Source organism: Talpa occidentalis, unplaced genomic scaffold (assembly GCF_014898055.3).
Source record: "Talpa occidentalis isolate TD23 unplaced genomic scaffold, MPIMG_talOcc4v2.1, whole genome shotgun sequence".
In the NCBI taxonomy this organism is placed as follows: Eukaryota; Metazoa; Chordata; class Mammalia; order Eulipotyphla; family Talpidae; genus Talpa; species Talpa occidentalis.
In genome coordinates, this window is record NW_026555331.1 from 28,160,912 (window position 1) to 28,181,712 (window position 20,801).

The 20,801-nt window shown below is 30.6% G+C and overlaps 1 protein-coding gene across 4 annotated transcripts in view; it reads right to left on the reverse strand.

Annotated features, from left to right (window-relative positions):
- Nucleotides 1-20,801, reverse strand: part of RIMS2 (regulating synaptic membrane exocytosis 2) — a 323,781-nt gene that overhangs the window by 146,894 nt on the left and 156,086 nt on the right. Inside the window, exons 16-18 of one of the 4 annotated variants that reach the window (XM_054692039.1) lie at nt 20,148-20,327; nt 19,129-19,238; nt 3,061-3,150 (exon numbers count right to left, since the gene is read on the reverse strand). In XM_054692039.1, the coding sequence (XP_054548014.1) occupies nt 3,061-3,150; nt 19,129-19,238; nt 20,148-20,327 (380 nt within the window). Of the gene's footprint in view, nt 1-3,060; nt 3,151-18,284; nt 18,318-19,128; nt 19,239-20,147; nt 20,328-20,801 lie in introns of all 4 variants that reach the window. The other 3 variants (XM_054692042.1, XM_054692040.1, XM_054692043.1) reach the window with 3 other exon arrangements.

Here is a 20,801-nt window from a genome sequence, read left to right on the forward strand (position 1 = left end):
ATTTAAGTCCAAGAATTTCTCATTTTGGATAACCTGAGAAGTTGTATCAGTTCTAAAACATTCATTCAGTTTAAATGAAATTAGCTTTCCCATCATGCTCTGTTATACTGCATTAAAAAATGATTTTTTATGTAAAAGTTGTTCTTTGCCAAGATAAATTTCTAATTACTTCAAGAACAGATAAACTGACAAGTGAAAATGATAAAATTCAATGGATTAAAGTTTGTTTGCAATGTTTAATAACAATGCATTATTACAGATCAACTATCTTAGTTTAGCATCAGACAGCTCATTGAAAACATAACCAACAGAATTTTCCAAACTCATATATATTCTCAATTTGCATTAACAATATTTCATTACCAACATGGGCTAAACAAAATCTAACCTACATTCCACAAGAAGAAGACATTTATTTACTCTAAACATTATCCACAAAATTTGTGTTTTAAGATTATTTGTAGGATTCTTATATGCTATACTCACACAAAGATGTCAGCATGATAAATATTACTAAACTAAAAGTAAATCATCCCTTTTTTGTTGATAATCCCCTCAGGACAGCGTCATTCAAAGATACCAATCTTTCTTTGAAAAAAAAAAAAAAGCATATATACATATACACAAATTTGTATTACTTAAAGTCCATCCAAATATTTGTTAACTCATTTTTTAATCTATATAATGTCAGTTATTTCTTCAGCTCTACAGTATTGTATTTAAAACAAATATTTCAAGTCATGTATTATTGTTAACATACTTCCTAAAAAGGCAAAAGTTCCAGGTACAGCTCTTACATAAATTTTCATAAAACAAAAGAAGAAAAATATAACAATAGATGCTATTGATACACAGATGACTTTCCATGTGTGATTTGAGTTCAAGTTCTTACACACTTTTACTAATGCCACAAGCTCACAATAATCTTCTGATGAAGAATCTTTGACAATTAATGGAAGATAAGCTCTTCCGTTTTAGTGGGAGAAAAATTATGTATTAAACACTAATAAAATTACCTGATTACAAATATTGTAAATGCACCTAATTATGAAATAAAGAATAATTCCAAATGTTTTCTATTAAGCCCAGGCTCAAAAAACATGTTATTGAAATGTAATTAGCCCCATTCGATAGCCATATTTCACTATAATTTTACCTTAAGTTTCAGTAATTACTCTGTATACATCATACTTTTCCTTTATAAACAAAATAATATTCATGGAACTCTAAAATTTAACATTATGTTTACTACCTTATTACGTTACATACTTACTCATGACATTTAGGGCTTGAATTTCCACGGCCACTTTGAATTTTCTAGTTTATAGGAAAACACAAAATTGCTCAAAAAAAAACCTACAAACATTTTAAACCATGACATTTAGGTACTCTTCATATTAATTTTTCCCTACTGCACACACAGTTTCTATTCCACTAGAGGGCTTAAATGATTTAAAAATACATATATGTGAGACCAATTAATATTAAGACATCATTAACATTTTGTGTTTGTGAGATTTACAGATATTTTTAGCCAAACACATTGTTTCATGATTTTAATATACAATGTAACTAATTCATATATGTATACATATATATAAAATCAGATTTTATGGGAAGGCAAATTATTTATGACCAAGGATAGTTCACACAGCATACAATATAGCAAGGAGAGACTTTACAATAATAATTTTTGTTATGTATATAATAACAAAATATTAATTGTATACTTTGTTTACTTTTAAAAATACCCTTATATATATTAAGTTAATTTCTATTTCCAAAAAAAAAAAACTAAGTGATTCAAATTGAAGATTTGAAAAACATATTTTTCTTACAATTTTATGGATATACTTAAATTCCCAGTGTTATCTCTAGTTTACTTTATTAAATTTTCATATGCACTGTTTGATTAAACAAGAATTCACAAATTAACACATTTGGGCTATGCTATTTTTCCTTGTTCTCCAAACTTGCTATGAAACTAAAACTTTTTCTCAAAGCACCCTATTTTTCTCTTTAACTGCATCATCACAGTTGCAATAACTGAATGATTAATACAATTATTTTTTGTTTTATGTATTTTTGCCAGAAGGTAAACTCTATGAGGGCAATTGTTGCATTTGTCTTTCTATCTGAATAACTCAATGCCAACTGCAGTGCCTGGCATACAACAGGATAGCAATGAATACTTGTTTAATAATTAGTTTAAACACTGACATATTTTAAAATATAGAGTTTAGAGGTCTAACATGAATGAGTCACCACATAAAAATACATTAACACTGTCACGATAGACACAGCCTTTTAAATGATGTCATTATCCAAAACTCCAATGTAGTCTAAAATTTTCATTGCAATCTCATTCGATTACTGAATAACGTTAGTCTGATTATAATGCTGATTATCTCTGCACATTGTTCCTCTTCATTTTATTCCTGATTCAAGTTTTTCTCTTCTACTTAGTTAATCATAACTCTCCAACAAAAAAGGAGAGAGTAAAATAATATTAATCCATTGGTAGAACTAATGGTTTGAAGAGACTCATTGAATCCACATACCATAGTATACTTCTTTCCTGCTGCTGGCAGTAGTATTAGCTCTAGAAGTTGTACATAACTTATTACCAATATGCAGTATAATTCCTTGATAGAATTTGCAAATAAAATAAGGAATGACCTACTAAGACAAACTTTAAATAATATATTGAGCTTTCTGTAATACTTTTAAAGGAAGCAAGTTACCTCCATTAATGTACTTCAGTTTGAGTCAAAACAGCAAGATACATAAATGACCATTTAGTTTGAATTAGTTAATTTTTCCTAAAGATACAATCTTAGTAATAAAACAATTCTTGCTTTTTCAAAAATACAAAGAATTAGTTTTCTTAACAAATCATGAAATAAAAGTATTCACCACTCTACTCTAAATAAGCTCTACACACTATAAAGTTCATACCAAAATAAAAATTAGGTACAACAAGCACACATGTACTTTAAAAGCATGAAATGCAATATTTATTGTCTCATGCTTTCAATAGTTTTCCAAACCCTGACAAACCTGGCTCAGATTGGTGTTTCTTTTTCGGCAATGGTTTGTCATCACTTATTGTACCATTCACTTTTTTCTGCTGGTCTTCCCATGTAACTTCTAGTATAAACCAAAAGAAATAATCAGGGTTTATCAGAAACATTAGATAATAAGAACCTAGAATACTTTGGGATCTAATTTATCTTTTACCCCTATATGTTTCCCTAAAGTCTTAGCATTAAATAGTTAATGTTTTAAATATAGTAATGGGACATTATTTGAATTTCTTATATATTTCAAAATCGAAAGCACTAAAATTTACTTCCAATAAATTCCAAAATTTATTTTCAGTAAAATGAATGGAACCAAGGTATGAGGAAAAGTAATTTAAATGCTTTCACAAATTTATTTTTAAAATAAATATTTTGTAAACATTGTTTTATTGCAGTGAAATGAAGTGTTCATATGGAATTAAAATGAAGAAATTTTTACACATATCAAGAGGAAATTAATAAATACATTTCAATGTGATAAGACAAAATAGCTATTTATTTCAACTATATTTAATAGATTATCATATAATTATTACATAATAATTATATAAATTAATAGATTTAATAGAAAAATATGTTTTACATGATATCATTTCAATTAAAATTTATACTAGTTTGATACTGAATATGAGTTTACTGGCTTATCTAAGATTATTTAGAAGTATTTGTAATGTGGTATAATATTCATTTATTCAACAAATATATATTCAACAACTACTATAATCCAGGCATGTCAAGGCACTGAGGATATAAGAGCAAACAAAACAGACAAAATCCATGCTCTCATAAAGTTTATATTCTAGTGGAACAAATTCTAAACAAGATAAAGAAATAAAGTATTTTGTGACTTAGATACTGACAAGTTCTAAGAAGACAAATATGAAGACAACAAGAAAAAAACAAAATGTTCAGGGTATGATCAAAGTTTAAACAGAGTAGTCACAGAAATCAACACAAAGAGGTAATTTTTGAGTGAAAAAAGTAGTGAGGGAGTTTGTCATATGTTATTTGGGAAAAGGGCAGTGCAGACAGAAGAACAGTACATGCAAATGTCCTAACATGAAATATTGTCTAACATGTTTAAAAAAGCAAAGAAGCAGATCTCCGTGACCAGAGCAGAGTGAATGATGGAGATAATTAGAGATAATGAGATTAAAGAAACAAATAGATCATTCACTCGTAGATTATGTATGAGAAAATTCAATGGTTACCATTTAATTTTATTCCATAATCTCACTTCTAAACTTAAGTGTATATTTGCCTATCTTTTTATTCACCTGTTTCTAAAGCTATCCTATAAGTCCATTAGATAGTTATCATAAAACATACATTTGAATCCCTATAAAGTTTCACCATGCTATACATATTTTCTGCCACCTCATCTATCTTTGGTCATAAATTGCAGAGTACTAACATAGTTCACAATAAGCCAAGCAAAACAGAACTAGGAAGATAAAAATCACTATCAAAAAATAGGAAAAAAAATGCTATATTGAAACATCAAATACAGAAGATTTTGGATATATATTTTGATAAGTATTTTTGACATTTATACTGTTAGATAGAATTGATTGTATTATGAGTGTTTTCCAGTTCCTAGAGCTGATATAAACACTATTAGTTATTCTTCATAATAATAATAATCTGGTTCAACAAAAATCAGCTAGTGTAAAGAAAGTTCTTGCTTTAGGAATAGAAAAGTTGTACTTGGGTGTAACTGACACCCTGATTTTCTAATAAGTAAATATTTGCTAAAGATGCAGTACAGGATTCCTAAACAGTAAATAACCTGGATTAATATGCCATATTTCAATGAATTGATAGTAGAAAAAGAAATCTTAAAACCTTTAACGAATATACAAATTTTCTGATAAATTCCAAGACTTTAGTTACAAGAACAAAGGAATCAGCTGTTCCTTAATCAAATGTTAATCTGCAGTAACACACACAAAAAAAACCAACAGACTAATTTTCTCATGTTGAAAAGATAAGTTCATTAACAATATTCATTTTGTTTTTGGTTATCCAGCAATAAACAACACAGAAGATTTCACAAACATTACAGAGTTATTATTCAAAACAAATTTTCTAAAATCCTGTACAGTTGTAATTTTAAAAAGTAGTTTTAGTTTTTACCACATCTGACAGCTTGTGATGTTCAAAAGTAGAAGGCACACTAATTTTTGAAGACAGTGTGTGCAGAGTAAATGACTTATTTTAAAAATGGCTCAACCTATCTGTAACTTGGCAAAAACTATCTTCTGAAGTGTGGCAGGAAAAAACTTTAATGTGACATGTTTAATTTTTAAAGACTGGTTGAGTTGACAAACATTTTAGTTTCTGATAAATTGTTCATTGTCCTGTGTTGACAGAATATTAACATATATTATTGAAAATCTATTATATGTCAATGACATATAAAAAAAGTCCTATAACCATAAGGATATAATAAAAATACCAGCTATAAAACAGTGAAAGAACTAGGTCAAGTGCATCAATAATTGATAAAAGAGGAAGCTAAATGACCAGACTGAGCCAGGAATAGTGGCTTTAGGAACATTTCTATTATTAACTAGGTATAGAACGTTAGGCAAGTGTCACAACCTCTCTGGTCTTCAGTTGTTATATATGAAGTGAGAAAACTGGCCTTGAAAATTTCTAAAGTTACCTGCAGCTCTAAAATTACAGAGTGGCTCTTCTTATGATTTGAGACTGATTAGTCCTATTTTGTGGAAGCATACCTTTACCAGAGATGATGAAATTAAGACCCTGAAAGTTTAGACTATTTTCCAAAAGTTCTAAATGTGGCTACTGTTAAATCTTATATTGAAACCCACAGGTCTATTTTCACAATAGAATTAAAGATCAAGAAAGAACAAAATTGACTACTGGCTCAATTCATTTATCACCCAAAACACAATGCTAAAACCTATCCTTATCTTGACCCTTTTAAATTTAATAGCAAAATAGTTTTATATCAGGAAAAAATTTAAGTTGATTGAAAGCTGTCTTTGTTATATTAAACAAAAATAGCTAAAATATTCCTGAGCACACAACACCTTAAAGATATCTTTTCTCCTCCGGTCGTCCCCCAAGATAGTCTTCAATTATAGGACTAGTGTGATAATTTAAAAAATAAAAGTCTTCTCAATGTTAACTAGCAAAGATGTTAAAACTGAAATTTAAGTACAAAGTATTAGTCCATGATATTGCATATGTACTGTCAAAAGGTAAAAAGTGAAAATAAGAGATGTATAATGTATCTGATTGGTAATTATTACTTTGAATGAACATATGCCAATCTGCTTACATGTAAACCAGGAATTCATTCAAGTACAGAAAAAAGTTTGTTTTAGGGGGTAATTTTTTTCACCAATAATTTTATTGAATATTTTAAAATTACACTGAGTAAATACTCAGTTGTGAACTCAAATTTCTTAAATGTCATAATTGAATTTTTTTTCTCAATGGTAGGAACAGCACAAGGGACTATGGTGATAGTGCATGGGTGATTTGGTGGTGGGAATTTTACAGGGATTACACCTAAGAGGAGAAGGCATACATTGTATAAAAAATGAAGAATGATGTAAAATTTATATAAAATAAAAATTAAAATAAATTTTGTTTCTAAAATTCAATAAAATAAGCAGAATTAATTTTTAAGAGATTTGAAATTTTTGAATGATTGCTATGCTTATCCCATCTTTAATTTGTAGTTATAAACATTTAAAGGCTGATTTGATACATATTAGGTAATTTGAAGAATGAGTTTATTCATGAAGACTGAACCATGAGGCAATTTTTTAAAGAGCTTTTCTGGAACTCACATTTACAAAATAACTGCATTCCAGCTAATCTTCATCACAACATAAAGTTAATCCTATATCAACACTATATTTAAAGAACACAAATTCCCATATTACAAAGTTTCTATCTGTATAATATTGTATGTTTCAATATAGCCTCATGTTAAAATGTATTTTTATAGGTTAGAAAACAAAGAGCTGATTAACAATGATAAGAACTAATAGTTATTATGTTCAGACAATGTCACACACAATACTTTGATTCTTGAAGCAGAATATTGGAAATGAAAGAAATAAGCTGACATTTTTTTTTCTCAGATGAAATACTTGGGCTAGAGTCATAGAGTTGGTACACAGCAAAGCCAGCTCTAAATCAAGGCTCCAAAAACTCTGGTCTTTCTCTAGTACCATATCGCCTCCCGAAGATTGCTATTTTCAGCAACAAAAGATGGCTTTGGAGCTGTATTCAGATGTCAAAAATAACGGGTCTTGGTCAATGGTTAGAATTTGCAGAAAGGTATGAAGAGGGAAGGAGCTTCTTTTCTAAATCTAATTCGTCAGCTGAGGTATTGGGAACAGATGAAATAAGTTGGGTAACGGGAAAGAAAGGTAAAATAAGACAAATATTTTCTAAATTTTTCCCCTAAGTTTTCCTCTGTGCCAGGAAGCAGAGGAAAGGAAAAATTAAAAGAAGTAAAAGAAGTAAAAGAAGTTAGAAAATGTCTAAAAGTACTTCCACAATTGAATCAACTAAACTTATGGATTTGAGTGGGGAGAGACATTCTAGAATGCATTTATTCTCTTTATTGGAGTCTCTGCTCTCATTCAGGCCATCATAAATTGGACAACTGAAATGCTCTATATGGTCACATGTCTGATCTCATATCTTTTAAGTTGCTCTTGCTGATTTGCACCATGTTATTTTTCCATAATAGAGGTGATTAAATTCCCAGTCTGCTAAAAAAACACATGATTAATTCTTTGCTTACAGTGTCCTTGAATCTCTCCCATATTTATTTTGGTCAAATGGTCATTTATGTTAGTTGGCATTGTTCTATATTAAGGAAACATCCAACACCACTATATAATACGACTTACCCAGACGTTAGTCAAATGTGGTAATTAAAGCAAGGATACTGGGGGCCTCCCCTGGTGGCTCAGCGGTTGAGCGCTGGGCTGTGAAGCTGCCTGCAGCCTCTGCAGTGCCAGTTCGATCCCTGGCCACCAGCAAGGGTCCCACATGGCGAGAAGACCTCTCCTGCCACACCCGCTGCTCCCCTCAGCAGTGTGTTTCGTTGGTCTGCCTGTTCTGCTCCCCGCTCTGGCTCTGGTGAATTCTCTCACCCTCCCACCCTTCTGACTGTTTCCAGTGCTTGTATAAGTAAATAAATAAATCTTAAAAAAAAAAAAAGCAAGGATACTGGTATTCTCCCTACCCTAGAAGCATTCCTGAGACTACAAAAAGGCAGCAAAACAAAGCTATGTCCAAAGCCTGCCACCCTCAGTGACATCCAACTCTTAGAATTCTTATGGAAGCAAGCGTCTATTACAAGACTGTCAGATTTACTTGACTGTTTTTGGTTTCTCTGTAGCCGGTTGGGTTTCTCACATTCCTTTGTCCTTCACGCCTCTCCTTCCCCTTTTGCTTTCTTTTTATAACATTAACTGCATTTGAAATAATTTTCATAACTACACATTGAGACTCAAAGGAACAAAATATTTTTCCTTCCATCACTGTGTATTTTTAGGGGCCTTAATTTTTAATGGGTGCTACGGTAGGGATTAGTTAAAAAATTCCTTACACAATACTTTAATTTATAGAAGAGGAAACTGAAGTCCAGAGAAATCAGAAGCCTTCCCAGAGATCATAAGTTTAGGAGAACTGAGTTCAAGACACAATATTGACTTCCAGTGGGATTCTCTACACACTATAAAAAGTCCTACTAGTTTAAACAGTTCTCTCACTTAGAAAAATATTCTAAATATTTTCATATTGATTTTTACATATGGAATGAAACATGTACAGATATATTAGCACATTTATGCAATAACTTATGCTGCTATCCAATTTGATTTTATTTACTTATGTAAGTTATTTGATTAAGAATAGTATCAATATTACTAATTTCCTAAAAACTAGTAAAGAATAAGTAGTGAATAACTGGTTTGTGGATGATCATAATCAGGCTTAATTTCACCTTAAATCTAAAGTTAACAGACTGTGTGCTGAAAATACAAAATTATAGCAAGATATCACTAAGAAATAATAATTTTAGTTATCACACATAGTACTTACCATGTACAAGTACTGTTCTAAGCAATTTAAATATACCAAATCATTTGAGAAAGTAAATTTATAGCATACCTACGTAGTTAGTAATACTATTCAGAATAGACCTTGGCTTAGATCAATGCAGAGTTTTCCATTATCACCCTTTCAAGTACTCGCTTACATTTTTCAGCATCCCTTGACATTATTCACTCATACATAGATTCTAACTTGTTTCCTATGATGGTATGCATGTCATATAGCTCCAGCAGTCCCCTTAAGAGTATTTACATGTCATTGCTCTGCAAAGTCTAAGCATTTTATACTACTCAAATAATTAAGCCATTAATAAGTAGTAAGAGAAATATTTTGGGCTGAAAACCTACCCAGACACCCTCAAAACTTAATCTTCTCTTTTTAAAGTTGACACTGGAGATATATATATATATATATATATATAATACTTTCACCAATTGTGTTATTATTATATTATCATTATTATTATTTTCCTTGGGGTGCTCACCAAAGCAGGGCATGTATCTTATCATCATTGTATTCTCAATGACAATCAGGTAAAACACACTGAAAACAGTAGATAATGGTTGAATCAATCTACACCATTAGATAATATATAAAATAAAATAAATGGCTGAAAGCCGCACAAAGAGATTGTCATTTGTCTGAAGGGGTACGGTATATAAACGTACAATATTAGGGTCTAGATTAGAGTTCTACTACTATATAAGAGAAAGTAAATTATCCTCTAAAATACTGTTCCTTTATCAGTAAAGAAAAACAGTTCTATTAAAGAATTACAAGATTCCTTATAAATCTTTAAGTCAGGATTCTAGAGCTAGGAGTTAAGCCACAGAACACTGGCAGATATCTTGGTAGAGGAGAAGCAAATGGCTCAGAGTCAGAGGGTTACCTACCGTGGTTCTGTATTTAGAAGATAAAAACTGAGCAGTTTCCTTCCTGTCCTTCATGTATTCTGTTCCCCTGACCTCTCCCTTCAGTTCTAGATTTTTTTCTTTTCTTCACTCTTACAAAGGTGTCTGCTCTCACTGTTTCATTTCTCTTCTCTTTTTAAAAATCCATTTGAATGGGCCTTTACTCCGGACACCATTACCAAAAAAATACTCTTAATGAAAGTCAACATGGTAACATCCTACTGCTAAATCTAGTGTTCAGGCTCTTGATAATTCTCTCCTCCATCAAGTACTTTCTTGACTTTTATTCAAAGCAATATCCCCCATAATTTCCCTCTCATCTCTCCTCCTTCTCTCTCAATCTTTTGCTACTACATCTTCTCAACTTGTAAATATTAAGAGTGGTTCAGTTCGTGGTCCTCAGACCTCTTCTTTTTATTTATCTTTTTTATGTAATATATTTTTATGGAAGGAACACTGCATTATAACATGTTTCAGAAATACATCTTTAAATATCAACTTGTGTATAGCGACATTAAATTGACCACTAAAAGTACAATTCTATCCATCAAATTATTGACTCCCCTTTTTACCCCACTAACTCACCCCTCATCCTCCTTTCCTTCTGGTAACTACTTTTTGTTTTGGTATCTACACTTGTTCACTCAGTTATCTCAACCAGTCTCATAGTATTGAATCTTTCTTCATAAGGATGACTTGCATATATGTATCTACAGACCAAATCTCTAATCTGATCTGGACCATAGTTAAAACTGCCTATTTGACATCTTATCTTAAATGTTCAACAGTATCTCTAGCTAAACAAGTTCACAACTGAGCTGAGCATCTGATATTCCAACCAAGTCCACTTTTTTCGCCCTCAGTCACTCAGGCCCCAAACTTGATATCATAGAATCTTTCTTTCACCCTGTCAGGTAATTATGTCGGTTCTCTCTTTAGTATCTATCCAGACTCTAACTACTTTCACTCTACACTAAGTCACCCTCACCTCTTTCCTGGGTTATTCCAGAAGTCTAAACATAGTCCTCACCATTTGCATTCTTAATTCTTTCAGATTATTTTAAACAGAGAAATAAAATGTGTCTAAGCAAAAAAGAAATGACATTGTCACTTTAATAAAACTCTTCCCATTACACTCAATAAGTAACAAAATCCTATCATTGATTGATAGCCCCCTCCTTTTTTTTTTTTAACCACACTGAGTACCAACCTCCACTGGGCTCATTCTGATGGCGTTAACTGACCTCATCACTGCTCCTCAAACAAGTCAAACCTGCTGCAGTGACAAGAGCCTTTACACTTGCTGTTCTCTCTGCTGGAAACACTTGTCTTCTCAGACCACAGGTGATAATTCTGCCACTTTATTCAAGTGTCTGCTCAAATACTACCTGAACGTGAGTACTTCTCAAATACACTGCCAAGAATTGGTCAGCCTACTCTCTTGAACACTATCTCATTGTCTTAATTTCTTTCTTATTTTTTTTGTACTTACTGATACCTGAAATTACATCACATAGTTTATATGTATTATTTACCTTTCCTAATAAATATAAGAACTTCAAAGGCAGGAAACCTGCTTGATATGTGCACTAGCATATCTCTAACATCCAGAAGGGAGACTGGAACATTGTACGTACTTAAGCATTATTTGCAGAAAGAATGAATAAATGAACAAAAAAAAATCTGAGAAGCTAGAGACCCATCAATTATGCTATTATTTGAGTTCCAATTATAATGCTTTGCTGTATGGAATAAGCAGTCTCATTTTAGCTTATTAGAGGTATGACGAGTAAAAGTACTGAAAGACATTGATAGTCATTTGAGAACTGAGAAAATGATTCTATGTACCAAATAATTTGACCTTAATAGAAGGTCACATATTCACTAAATGAAGAGCAATGGACACAATTACCTATTGCAAAATGATATGTGACCACTTCATAGCAAGATGTAGTATAGAGCTATCCTCATGGTTTCCTTCCTTTGCATTGTGAATCAAAGGAGAGGACTGAAATGTCTACCACCCCACAATGCTTGGAGATTTCTAGCACATGGTTACAGCTGAAATTTATAGTTAGCTTTTTTCTGTTTACACTCAGTCTATAAGTAAAAAAAGGAATATCCTTTTAATCTATGGAACATTCCTTTAATCTATAGAAGTTTCTCTGCTCCACAATTAAGTTTTAACCAATTCAACAACAACCTCCCGTCTTTACTTATGAACTTAACTGTGACTCTATTGGAGATACCAGCAAATTAATCTCTCTCAAAAGAAAATAGGAAAAGGAAAAATTGGATACCTTGATCATCAAAAGATTAAACTAAATAAAATGAGAGTATGTAAAAATATAGTTTTTATCTTTCAAATTTTACATATACTCTAGAGGTGAACTACTAATATTCAATAACATTCAGGGTCACTTAGAAACATAAGGAAAACCTGCTGAGATTACTTTCTTAGTTAAAATGTTTAACTTAGTAACTTCCTGTGAGGTATATACTAACTCGATACATTTAAATGCACTGAAATACAAATTGGCATTAAATGTTTTTAAAATGTGTTGCATCCTAATAATTGGGCTAAACATTTAATAAGGTTTATTGATTCTTTCAGATCACTGACATACTTAAATACATATTCTATGATAATGAGTAAGAAAAATTCATGGAGGCCAAGAAACAGATAAAATGAAAACTATATAAATACAAACTGAGGGTCATTTGCATTGCTTTAAGGAGGATATTCATAGTTTACAATATTTCTTCTAATTTTATTTATTTTGTTACATTATTTTGCTTTTTTAATTTACCCTAGAATATTTTAAGAATTTTATCCTTGGAGGGGTACTAATTAATAAGACCCCACAGTAAGAAAAATCATATTTTGTGCTAGTTAAATCTCACATTTAGCAATGTAGATGTTATTTAAAAAATATGAAAAAAGGATATTTTCAAGGCTAAAGAATATTTCAACTAAATTACTAAAGCATAAAATTATTCATTTCTTAATTTGGCCTAGTAATAAGGGTAAATATTGTAATATGGAAAAAAATTAGAAAGTATATTGTTTTTTATGTACCATTTTAAAATGCTGACATTCTAAATCAAATATGTGCAGTGATTTGATTATCAATTACTGCAAAACAATTAGTTTTTGATAGAACTTAGATTTGGTGCATTACAGAACTGTCATCAATAATTACAGAAAAAGTAAATCTAAGTATCAAAGTCAATCATCTTCTTTACTTGCCTAAGGAATAAACTAATTCATGAGTATAGGAATGAAAAATCTACGAATATAAATGTTCATTCAAAATTTTTAACTTGTAATTAAGTTTTATTTTCTACTTAAAAATTGTGCTTTAAAATATTTTTAAGTTATTCAATTTAAACACTCTCTGAATTGAAAAATATTTATATTGCACTTTCTAAGTGCATGATAACTTGAACAATACTGTTTTCCTCAAAAATCCTACTCCTGATATGATTGACAAAGCAAAACTTCTGATTTTAGTGACATACATTTCAACAGAACAGGATTGGACCAGGATCCAAATATGAGATAAGTATTTTAAAGATGAATTTCCTATTCAGAGATACATGTTTAAAGAGAAGCCATTTTAAATACAGGATAATTAATTTAAAGTTAAGGGATAATACTTGTACTTATGCTTATTTAATTGAAGAAAGTATATTCACACATCACAAAAGTCAATGCAAAGTGTCTAATATATAAAAAGGCACATTAACATCTTATTGGACTTGCCTTTTTTCCCATTATTAGGTGGGCTTGGTGTTTCTCCCTCATTGTCTTTTTAACATCAAAAAACAGACAATAGTGGTTAATAATTAAGATCATTAACAACTGAAATAAAAACGAAGCACACCAAAAAAAAACGATCACACCATACACAAGGGAAACAAATCCATGCACAATAATGAAGTCTCACATTAATGAACACATAAGTATATCCTTTCTATTCTATTAACAAAGTAGTAAAAACAAAAAAAAGTGAGGAATAGTCATTTTATAGTAAGTTGATAACAGAGCTACATTTCTACGCTAATTTGAGAATTGATATAATTTACTAATTAATTTTGTGAAAAAGCTTAGGTGACAAACTAGTCCATAAAAAATGGCTTCTTTATGTTAATGAAGCTAAAAATAAATAAAAGTGATATTAATGACTGCTGAAGTTCCTAAACTAATGAAAATCTATAAAATTACTGTGAAGCCAATTTCTTATCTTTATGAACTACTATTAGACATACAAGAATGGACAAATGGGAAAACATTAACTGCACAGCTAAATGAAAATGAAACTCATTTTTATAGTCTTCCATAAAAATGCTATTCCCATACCATTCCAGGTAAATAGATGTGTGACACTGTAGTTGTGGAATACTAGATATTCACAATAGAGTTAGTTATATACTTCTATAAATATGCACTGAAATTTGTTTCATTATCAGATATACTGATGATTTTTCTCATTTTTATGACATGAAAAATAGTTACTGATAATTAGCAACTGCCTTGTAAAAGATCTCCAGTCTTACACCACCCAGAGAATGCATTAATGAAAATACATCTCATGCACTAGTTATGTAATGGCATTGTGCTCATACAATGGCAAAAGGAAGGACAAAAGGCACTTAAACTCTACAATTCATGAATAAAAAATGATGATCAGTTAAACAATTGATAAAAATTAGATCTAAAATTATTCTGCTATGTTCAAAGAAAATTAAACTTCAAATTCTGAGTTTCAAATAAAAACAGTAAAATTTTTGTTAAGAGAAGTATATAAATATATTTACTGATTATATGTTTTCTGACAAAGAAAGTGACAAAAAGTGACATGCAAACATAATAGAGACTTAAAAAAAAAAACAAAATAAAGGGTTTCCATATAGTTAGAGTTATCTTGGGGGGAGAAATATTGTCAATAAATTTTGGAGTAATACTGAACCAGGATGAAGATGAACCTACAGTTAATAGTACTTATTTTAGGAAAAAATGATGATAGTCTTTATACGTTTTAATAGAATTTATACTATGTTCTATATTTACTTGTAATTTGCCTCTACCGAAAATCAAGTTCTTGAGAAAGAAGGTTGGGAATTAAACAAATCTTAGTATAGCATGTAGCAAAAGACCATTTTTTTAATAGGTGCTCAATAAATAGTTTGAATAAGTAAATGAACAAAATGTAAAGCTAGGGTAAAGGATAAGCATAAATCTTGGTCAGAGTCATTGTCTATAATTTTACTTTAATTTAAACATTAAGAAATATACCCAACTAGGTAAATTACATATTCTGCTAAGTTACCCAAGTAGTTTATGTAACATCTCTCTACTAATAAATTTAATTTCATTTTAAAATTAGCACTGAATGACAATGTGTTCTTTATTGTATATTTATAAATTTGGAACCCAAAATCTTATAAAAAATTAAAAAGTCATACTTCTAAAGCACTAACTTTTTTTACTTTAAACACATAGACAGACCTGCCTTGACCTCTTCACCCTGCTTTTCTGCCCCCTGATCTTCCATATGCCCAGTTTCTTCATTAATTTCTGCATTTGCACAAGTAAAAGTAAAGAAAAAGAAGACCAGATATGTATGTGTTACTAAGTGAAAGGAAAAAAATTATTCATGATAAAATGAGCAATTCAAAGGAGACACAGATTATTTTTAAGGAGTTTTTGACACATTAAAAAAGCAAATAAATACCTATAATTATCACATTGTTTCCTTTTATGAAGACTGATTTATAAAGAAGAAACTGTGGCCCCTAAAATATTTGCAAAATGTAATAATAATGGAAAATAGGCAAAACATTTTGTCTATAAAATTGGTATATTCCTTGAAAAATAATACAATAAAATTTTTCTTCTACAGAAACAAAAAATGGTACTATAAATTCATTCCTATTTTTATAAAATGTCAGCACCTCAAAGTTAGAGGAAAATTAAAAAATAATAATGCTTGGCAGAGGCTTACTACAGTGCATGTTCATTACATTATTCCTATTTTCTCTGGTTCTCAGATGATGACAAAATACTGTACCATTGTCTAAACCAACATATATATGACTTTAAATTAATCAGCAAAATAAATATAACATACTTAAAACCATAAATAATTAAATTAGGTCTTGCTCATTTTTCAGCTCTTGGACAGGGTTAAAAAAAAGTCAATACCTTGATTCTAAAATAAGATCATTAAAAGCTATAATTTTTGAGAACATATTAGGAGGTAATCTAAACATAATTTGATTTAGAACTGTCAAATGATAATCTATTTTGGGTTATGTAATTTTAAGTTCAATTAGAAGTTAAAGACTTCTGAAAAGACAATATATATAACCAATAAAGCTAAAAAAATTATGCAATGTCTCTACTAAATCTTTATATCAACATTTATTGCTAAATGTTGCTAAAACATTGCTAAAATCATAAAAGTAAACCAAAAAATCCTTTTATTTCATACAGGAAAGGATAAGGGAGATTTTGGTGTTTCTTTTACTTATAATTTTGGAAAAATCTCAATTAGGAATGTGTAAAGAAAACTGTGATTTTAATAGATGTTGCAGGGGAATAAAAAACAGATAGTGAATAGAATGTTTGTTGTAACAAATTCATTATAAACTTCATCAACCCTAATTATGTCAGTTTTCTTGTATGCATTATTACAAAGAATGGAACTGCTGATATTACAAGATGATTGCTATAAAACTTATTAAAATTATATTTTTTAAAATTTGTGAGAAACTACTTTGACTTTATATGCCAATAAATGATGTGTATCTTGGAGAGGAAAATGATCTTTGAAAAATCTTGGCGAGTAAATCCCATGCATAGTAATGGCTTTGAGCCTTCAGATACTAGAAAGATCATTTTGGTCTGATATGAACTGAAATTTTAACAGGAAACACTTGAAGAAAGGTGAGACTTTGGCAGAGGAAGACAACCAAAAATAAAAAATCTCGGGGAACCAAAAATTTCATACATACCACAGAACTTTCCTTATGAAAGCACTTTCAAAATTACATGTCCCCATTCTTATGTAAATAACTGAGAACTATAGAAATGCTGCTGAAATTATTTTATCAGGCAGCATAATAGACTAGTCATAACATCACTAAGTTGTTTAATATCACTGTTCACAGGAAATAGAAAAAAACCGAGATGAAAGTTGATAATCATTCAACTACAATTAACAAGAATACAACTTGTTCCATGTTAAAAAAGGCAATAAAAATACTGGTGGTCAAATGCAGTGCCCTTAAAATTGTTACAAAGAGGTTATAAAAAATAAATTATAGTATAAACATATAAGAATAACAAGATTATATGAGTGATACTTTATACACTATTTGCAGTGGTTTTTTAGTTTTTAAATAAATACTTCATGCATTCATTCAACAAATACTTATTGAGGGACTAAAAAGTGTCAGGCATTATTCTTTTGCTGGAAAGCCATCAATAAATGAAACAGTCATTCTTTAAAGTCACAAAGTCAATTTTAGAATTCTATATATAGAGGAGTTTTAATTGTTCACTAGGATGTTTGTGTAACACCCCCTATATCATAACTCAGTAATTTCTCGAGCCAAGACTGTGTTTGATAATTAAACTGTATATGTTTAACTGTGATATACTGAAAGCAGTCTTTCTACAACATGAAAATGTGAGAGGTACAAACCACAATCACTAATACTATTCTAGAAAGTCAATTTTAATTATTAAAATCATCATAAATATAAAATGAAATATATGATGATAAGTATGACTTGACTAGGTGTACATCCTCAATGATATAAACACAGACTGCAATTGATATCTTTGGTTAAAGTCTTGCACAAAGCATATAATTCTGCTTAAATGGCAAACTAAGATTTTTAACAGCAAAATTTTACCTTACCATCTGAAAGAAGTTAAACTCTTTGCATTCTTATATGTCTGAATCAAAGAAATTTAACTCCTTGGTATAATTCCCAAGTAAAACAAAATCTGACTACTTCATCAGAAATCATAAAACAAAGTAAAATTTACTCTATATAAAAGTCTATACAATGAAGGAACATCAATTGCAGTTGGGTTTATTTTTGCTTACATAGCCCCCCAAAAGGCTGTCAGCACAAAACAAACCCTCCTTTATGTACAGACCTTCATAAGGTTCTATCTCCTTGACTCCATTGTCTAGGAAAACAAAATAAAAACAAAACAAAAGAGGGAACCAAAGCAGAGGGGTTAAAAACAACAGAAATTTCCAAAGGCACAGAATGTATCATCTATTAAAGAAAAGGTAAATGGTGATTTAAATACAGTTGGGGTTTTTTTTTGGCAAAACACATCCAGTTACCAAATAAAGGGACCATTAAAGATGACATTAAAAGTTACTAGATTCTATCTATTGCCCATGCTTTTAGAGGTCCTTTATCCAATAATTTGTAGGAAAAGGGAGAGTATATTCATCTGTGTGTAAGCAAATAGTGCACCTTATGCAAAAATTTGAAAATATTAAAATATCAGTACAACATGCATCTTTCTTGATACATTCATGATTACCTTTTTCTGGTACTCCAGTTTTGAGAAGGATCACCATTGTTGTGCATCAGCTAACCAGTCCTTTGCAGTGTGTGAAAATTGATTTGGCTAGTTACTAATAAACTTTATATAACTATCAACAACTACATAAACTTAATTGTAGCAAAGAAATATCATCCAACTGCTTATTTAAGAGCATTAAGTTTACTTCTTAAAATGCAATTATTCAAATATGAAAAATGTGCAAGAGCAATAATAGTAGGTTATTTTACCACCAAACATTACAAATTTAAATGCAAAATTACAATATTCATAAATGTTTATAAATAGAACTATTACCAAATGCAGGCAAAGCATTCGCTTAAAAGTAGAAAACTAACACAAAGGTAGTAAAAAAAAAATCTTGATTCACCTTAGCTTCCATGTGTATTTCCTATAGGACATAATTAGAAACAGAACTTACTTCTCTCCAACGTCCCCTTTGGCGGAAGTTGTGGAAGTTGCCGACCCCTTCGTCCTGCCACTGGAGTACTTGATGGGCTTGTCTGGACAGACCCAGTGCGAGGATGTGACCTAAAAGATACACCATTAATATGTAATTTCAGTAGAATGACTTAAATATTTTTAATAAATTTGGTTCATACGAAGCTGTATAAGAGCAATTTAAAAAGAGATTTAGCTGCTGATTAAAAGGTTAAGACAGTAGGACAAAATATGGATATTTGAATGATTATCTAAATAGCAAAGATATGTAAACTTTTGTGTAATATGTACACACACACAGACACATGCACACAAAATCCTAAGTAAAATCCATGGAATTACTAAAATAAATTAGTATTCTATCCATATGAAAGCAAAAGGAGGCATTTGCAGCTCAAAATTAATAAAAAAAAAAAGGTAATGCTTTCTTTATATTTCTTTCTACCAGATTTCAATGCTAACCTCTTTCCCTTGATTCAAAAAGATTTTTACTCAGGCTTATATTAGTTATCCCTTTGCTAGTAAATGTCACATGAAATTACAAACAAAACCCTGAACAATTCAAATTTCAGCTAGAGAAAACACTGGTTAAAACATGATATTAGTAGTGATAGAAAGAAACTAAATATCTAGTTTTATTCATTGTCATTATGATGATTATTCCAAAAGTGATGTCTAATGGACACAAACAATTTCTCATTCTGTAGGAGAAGAACATGATAGTTATGAGGTGCATTATGTAGGGATTTACCCAGGACTCCTGATAAATGAGAAACCACAAAACAAATGTAGTCAGGACAGTTAATAAACGAATTACAATGGCAGTCACACACTATTATATCCACTGAATATAAATAGTGTGCTTACACTGAAAGGGTTAGTATTGATTGTTATTAGTGATCAGCCAAGGATGATAGAAGAGACCATTTAGCTGCTGGGAAAATAAAATGGTGTGCTGGTAGGGCAAAGGGGAGTTAGTCTGATTGATTTATCTTTCACCTCGATAAGGCAGGTGAAGGAGGGGCAGATCTTCCAGTCATTAATGAAGGCATCGACCTCATGAGGTTTGTGTCAGGACGTTCAGTGGATCTGGAGCGGGTGGTGGTCCGCTCTAGAAGAGGCCGCTGTTCTGTTGATCTGGATCTGTGATATGGCTGTCTATCTGCTGCTTCACAATCCCTGAAATGTTAGTCAAAAAGCAGCTCAGTTGATCTTTAGTGCCCTTCTACTATTTGGTTATGATTCATCAAACTGATTTTGAAAAGGTAATGTTTAAAAGTACTGAGTATGTAAAAAGATTTTGCTTTACCAACATTTTTTGAGCAAATTCTCACTAAACTTCTTAAGAATGTCTAAGGAAACAAAATCTGTCTTTAACTGCAATTCCCAGTGACTACAATAGGAGTTGCTAGTTATCAATGACAAATAAAACTGCCTGCCTTCCAAAATGAATTCCCTAAATAGAAACTTGTGAAATATGTGAATTATTCTATTTTTTGAAAACTCAGATTTTGCCCCAACACTTCCAAAAGAATGAAAGAAGCCATTATTACCACTAATTCCCTAAAGCTTTCTGTTAGAAAATCTAAAAAGGTTTTCAGCACAATCATAATACTCTTTTAGATCTGAACATTCAAACGGAAGAATCAGAAT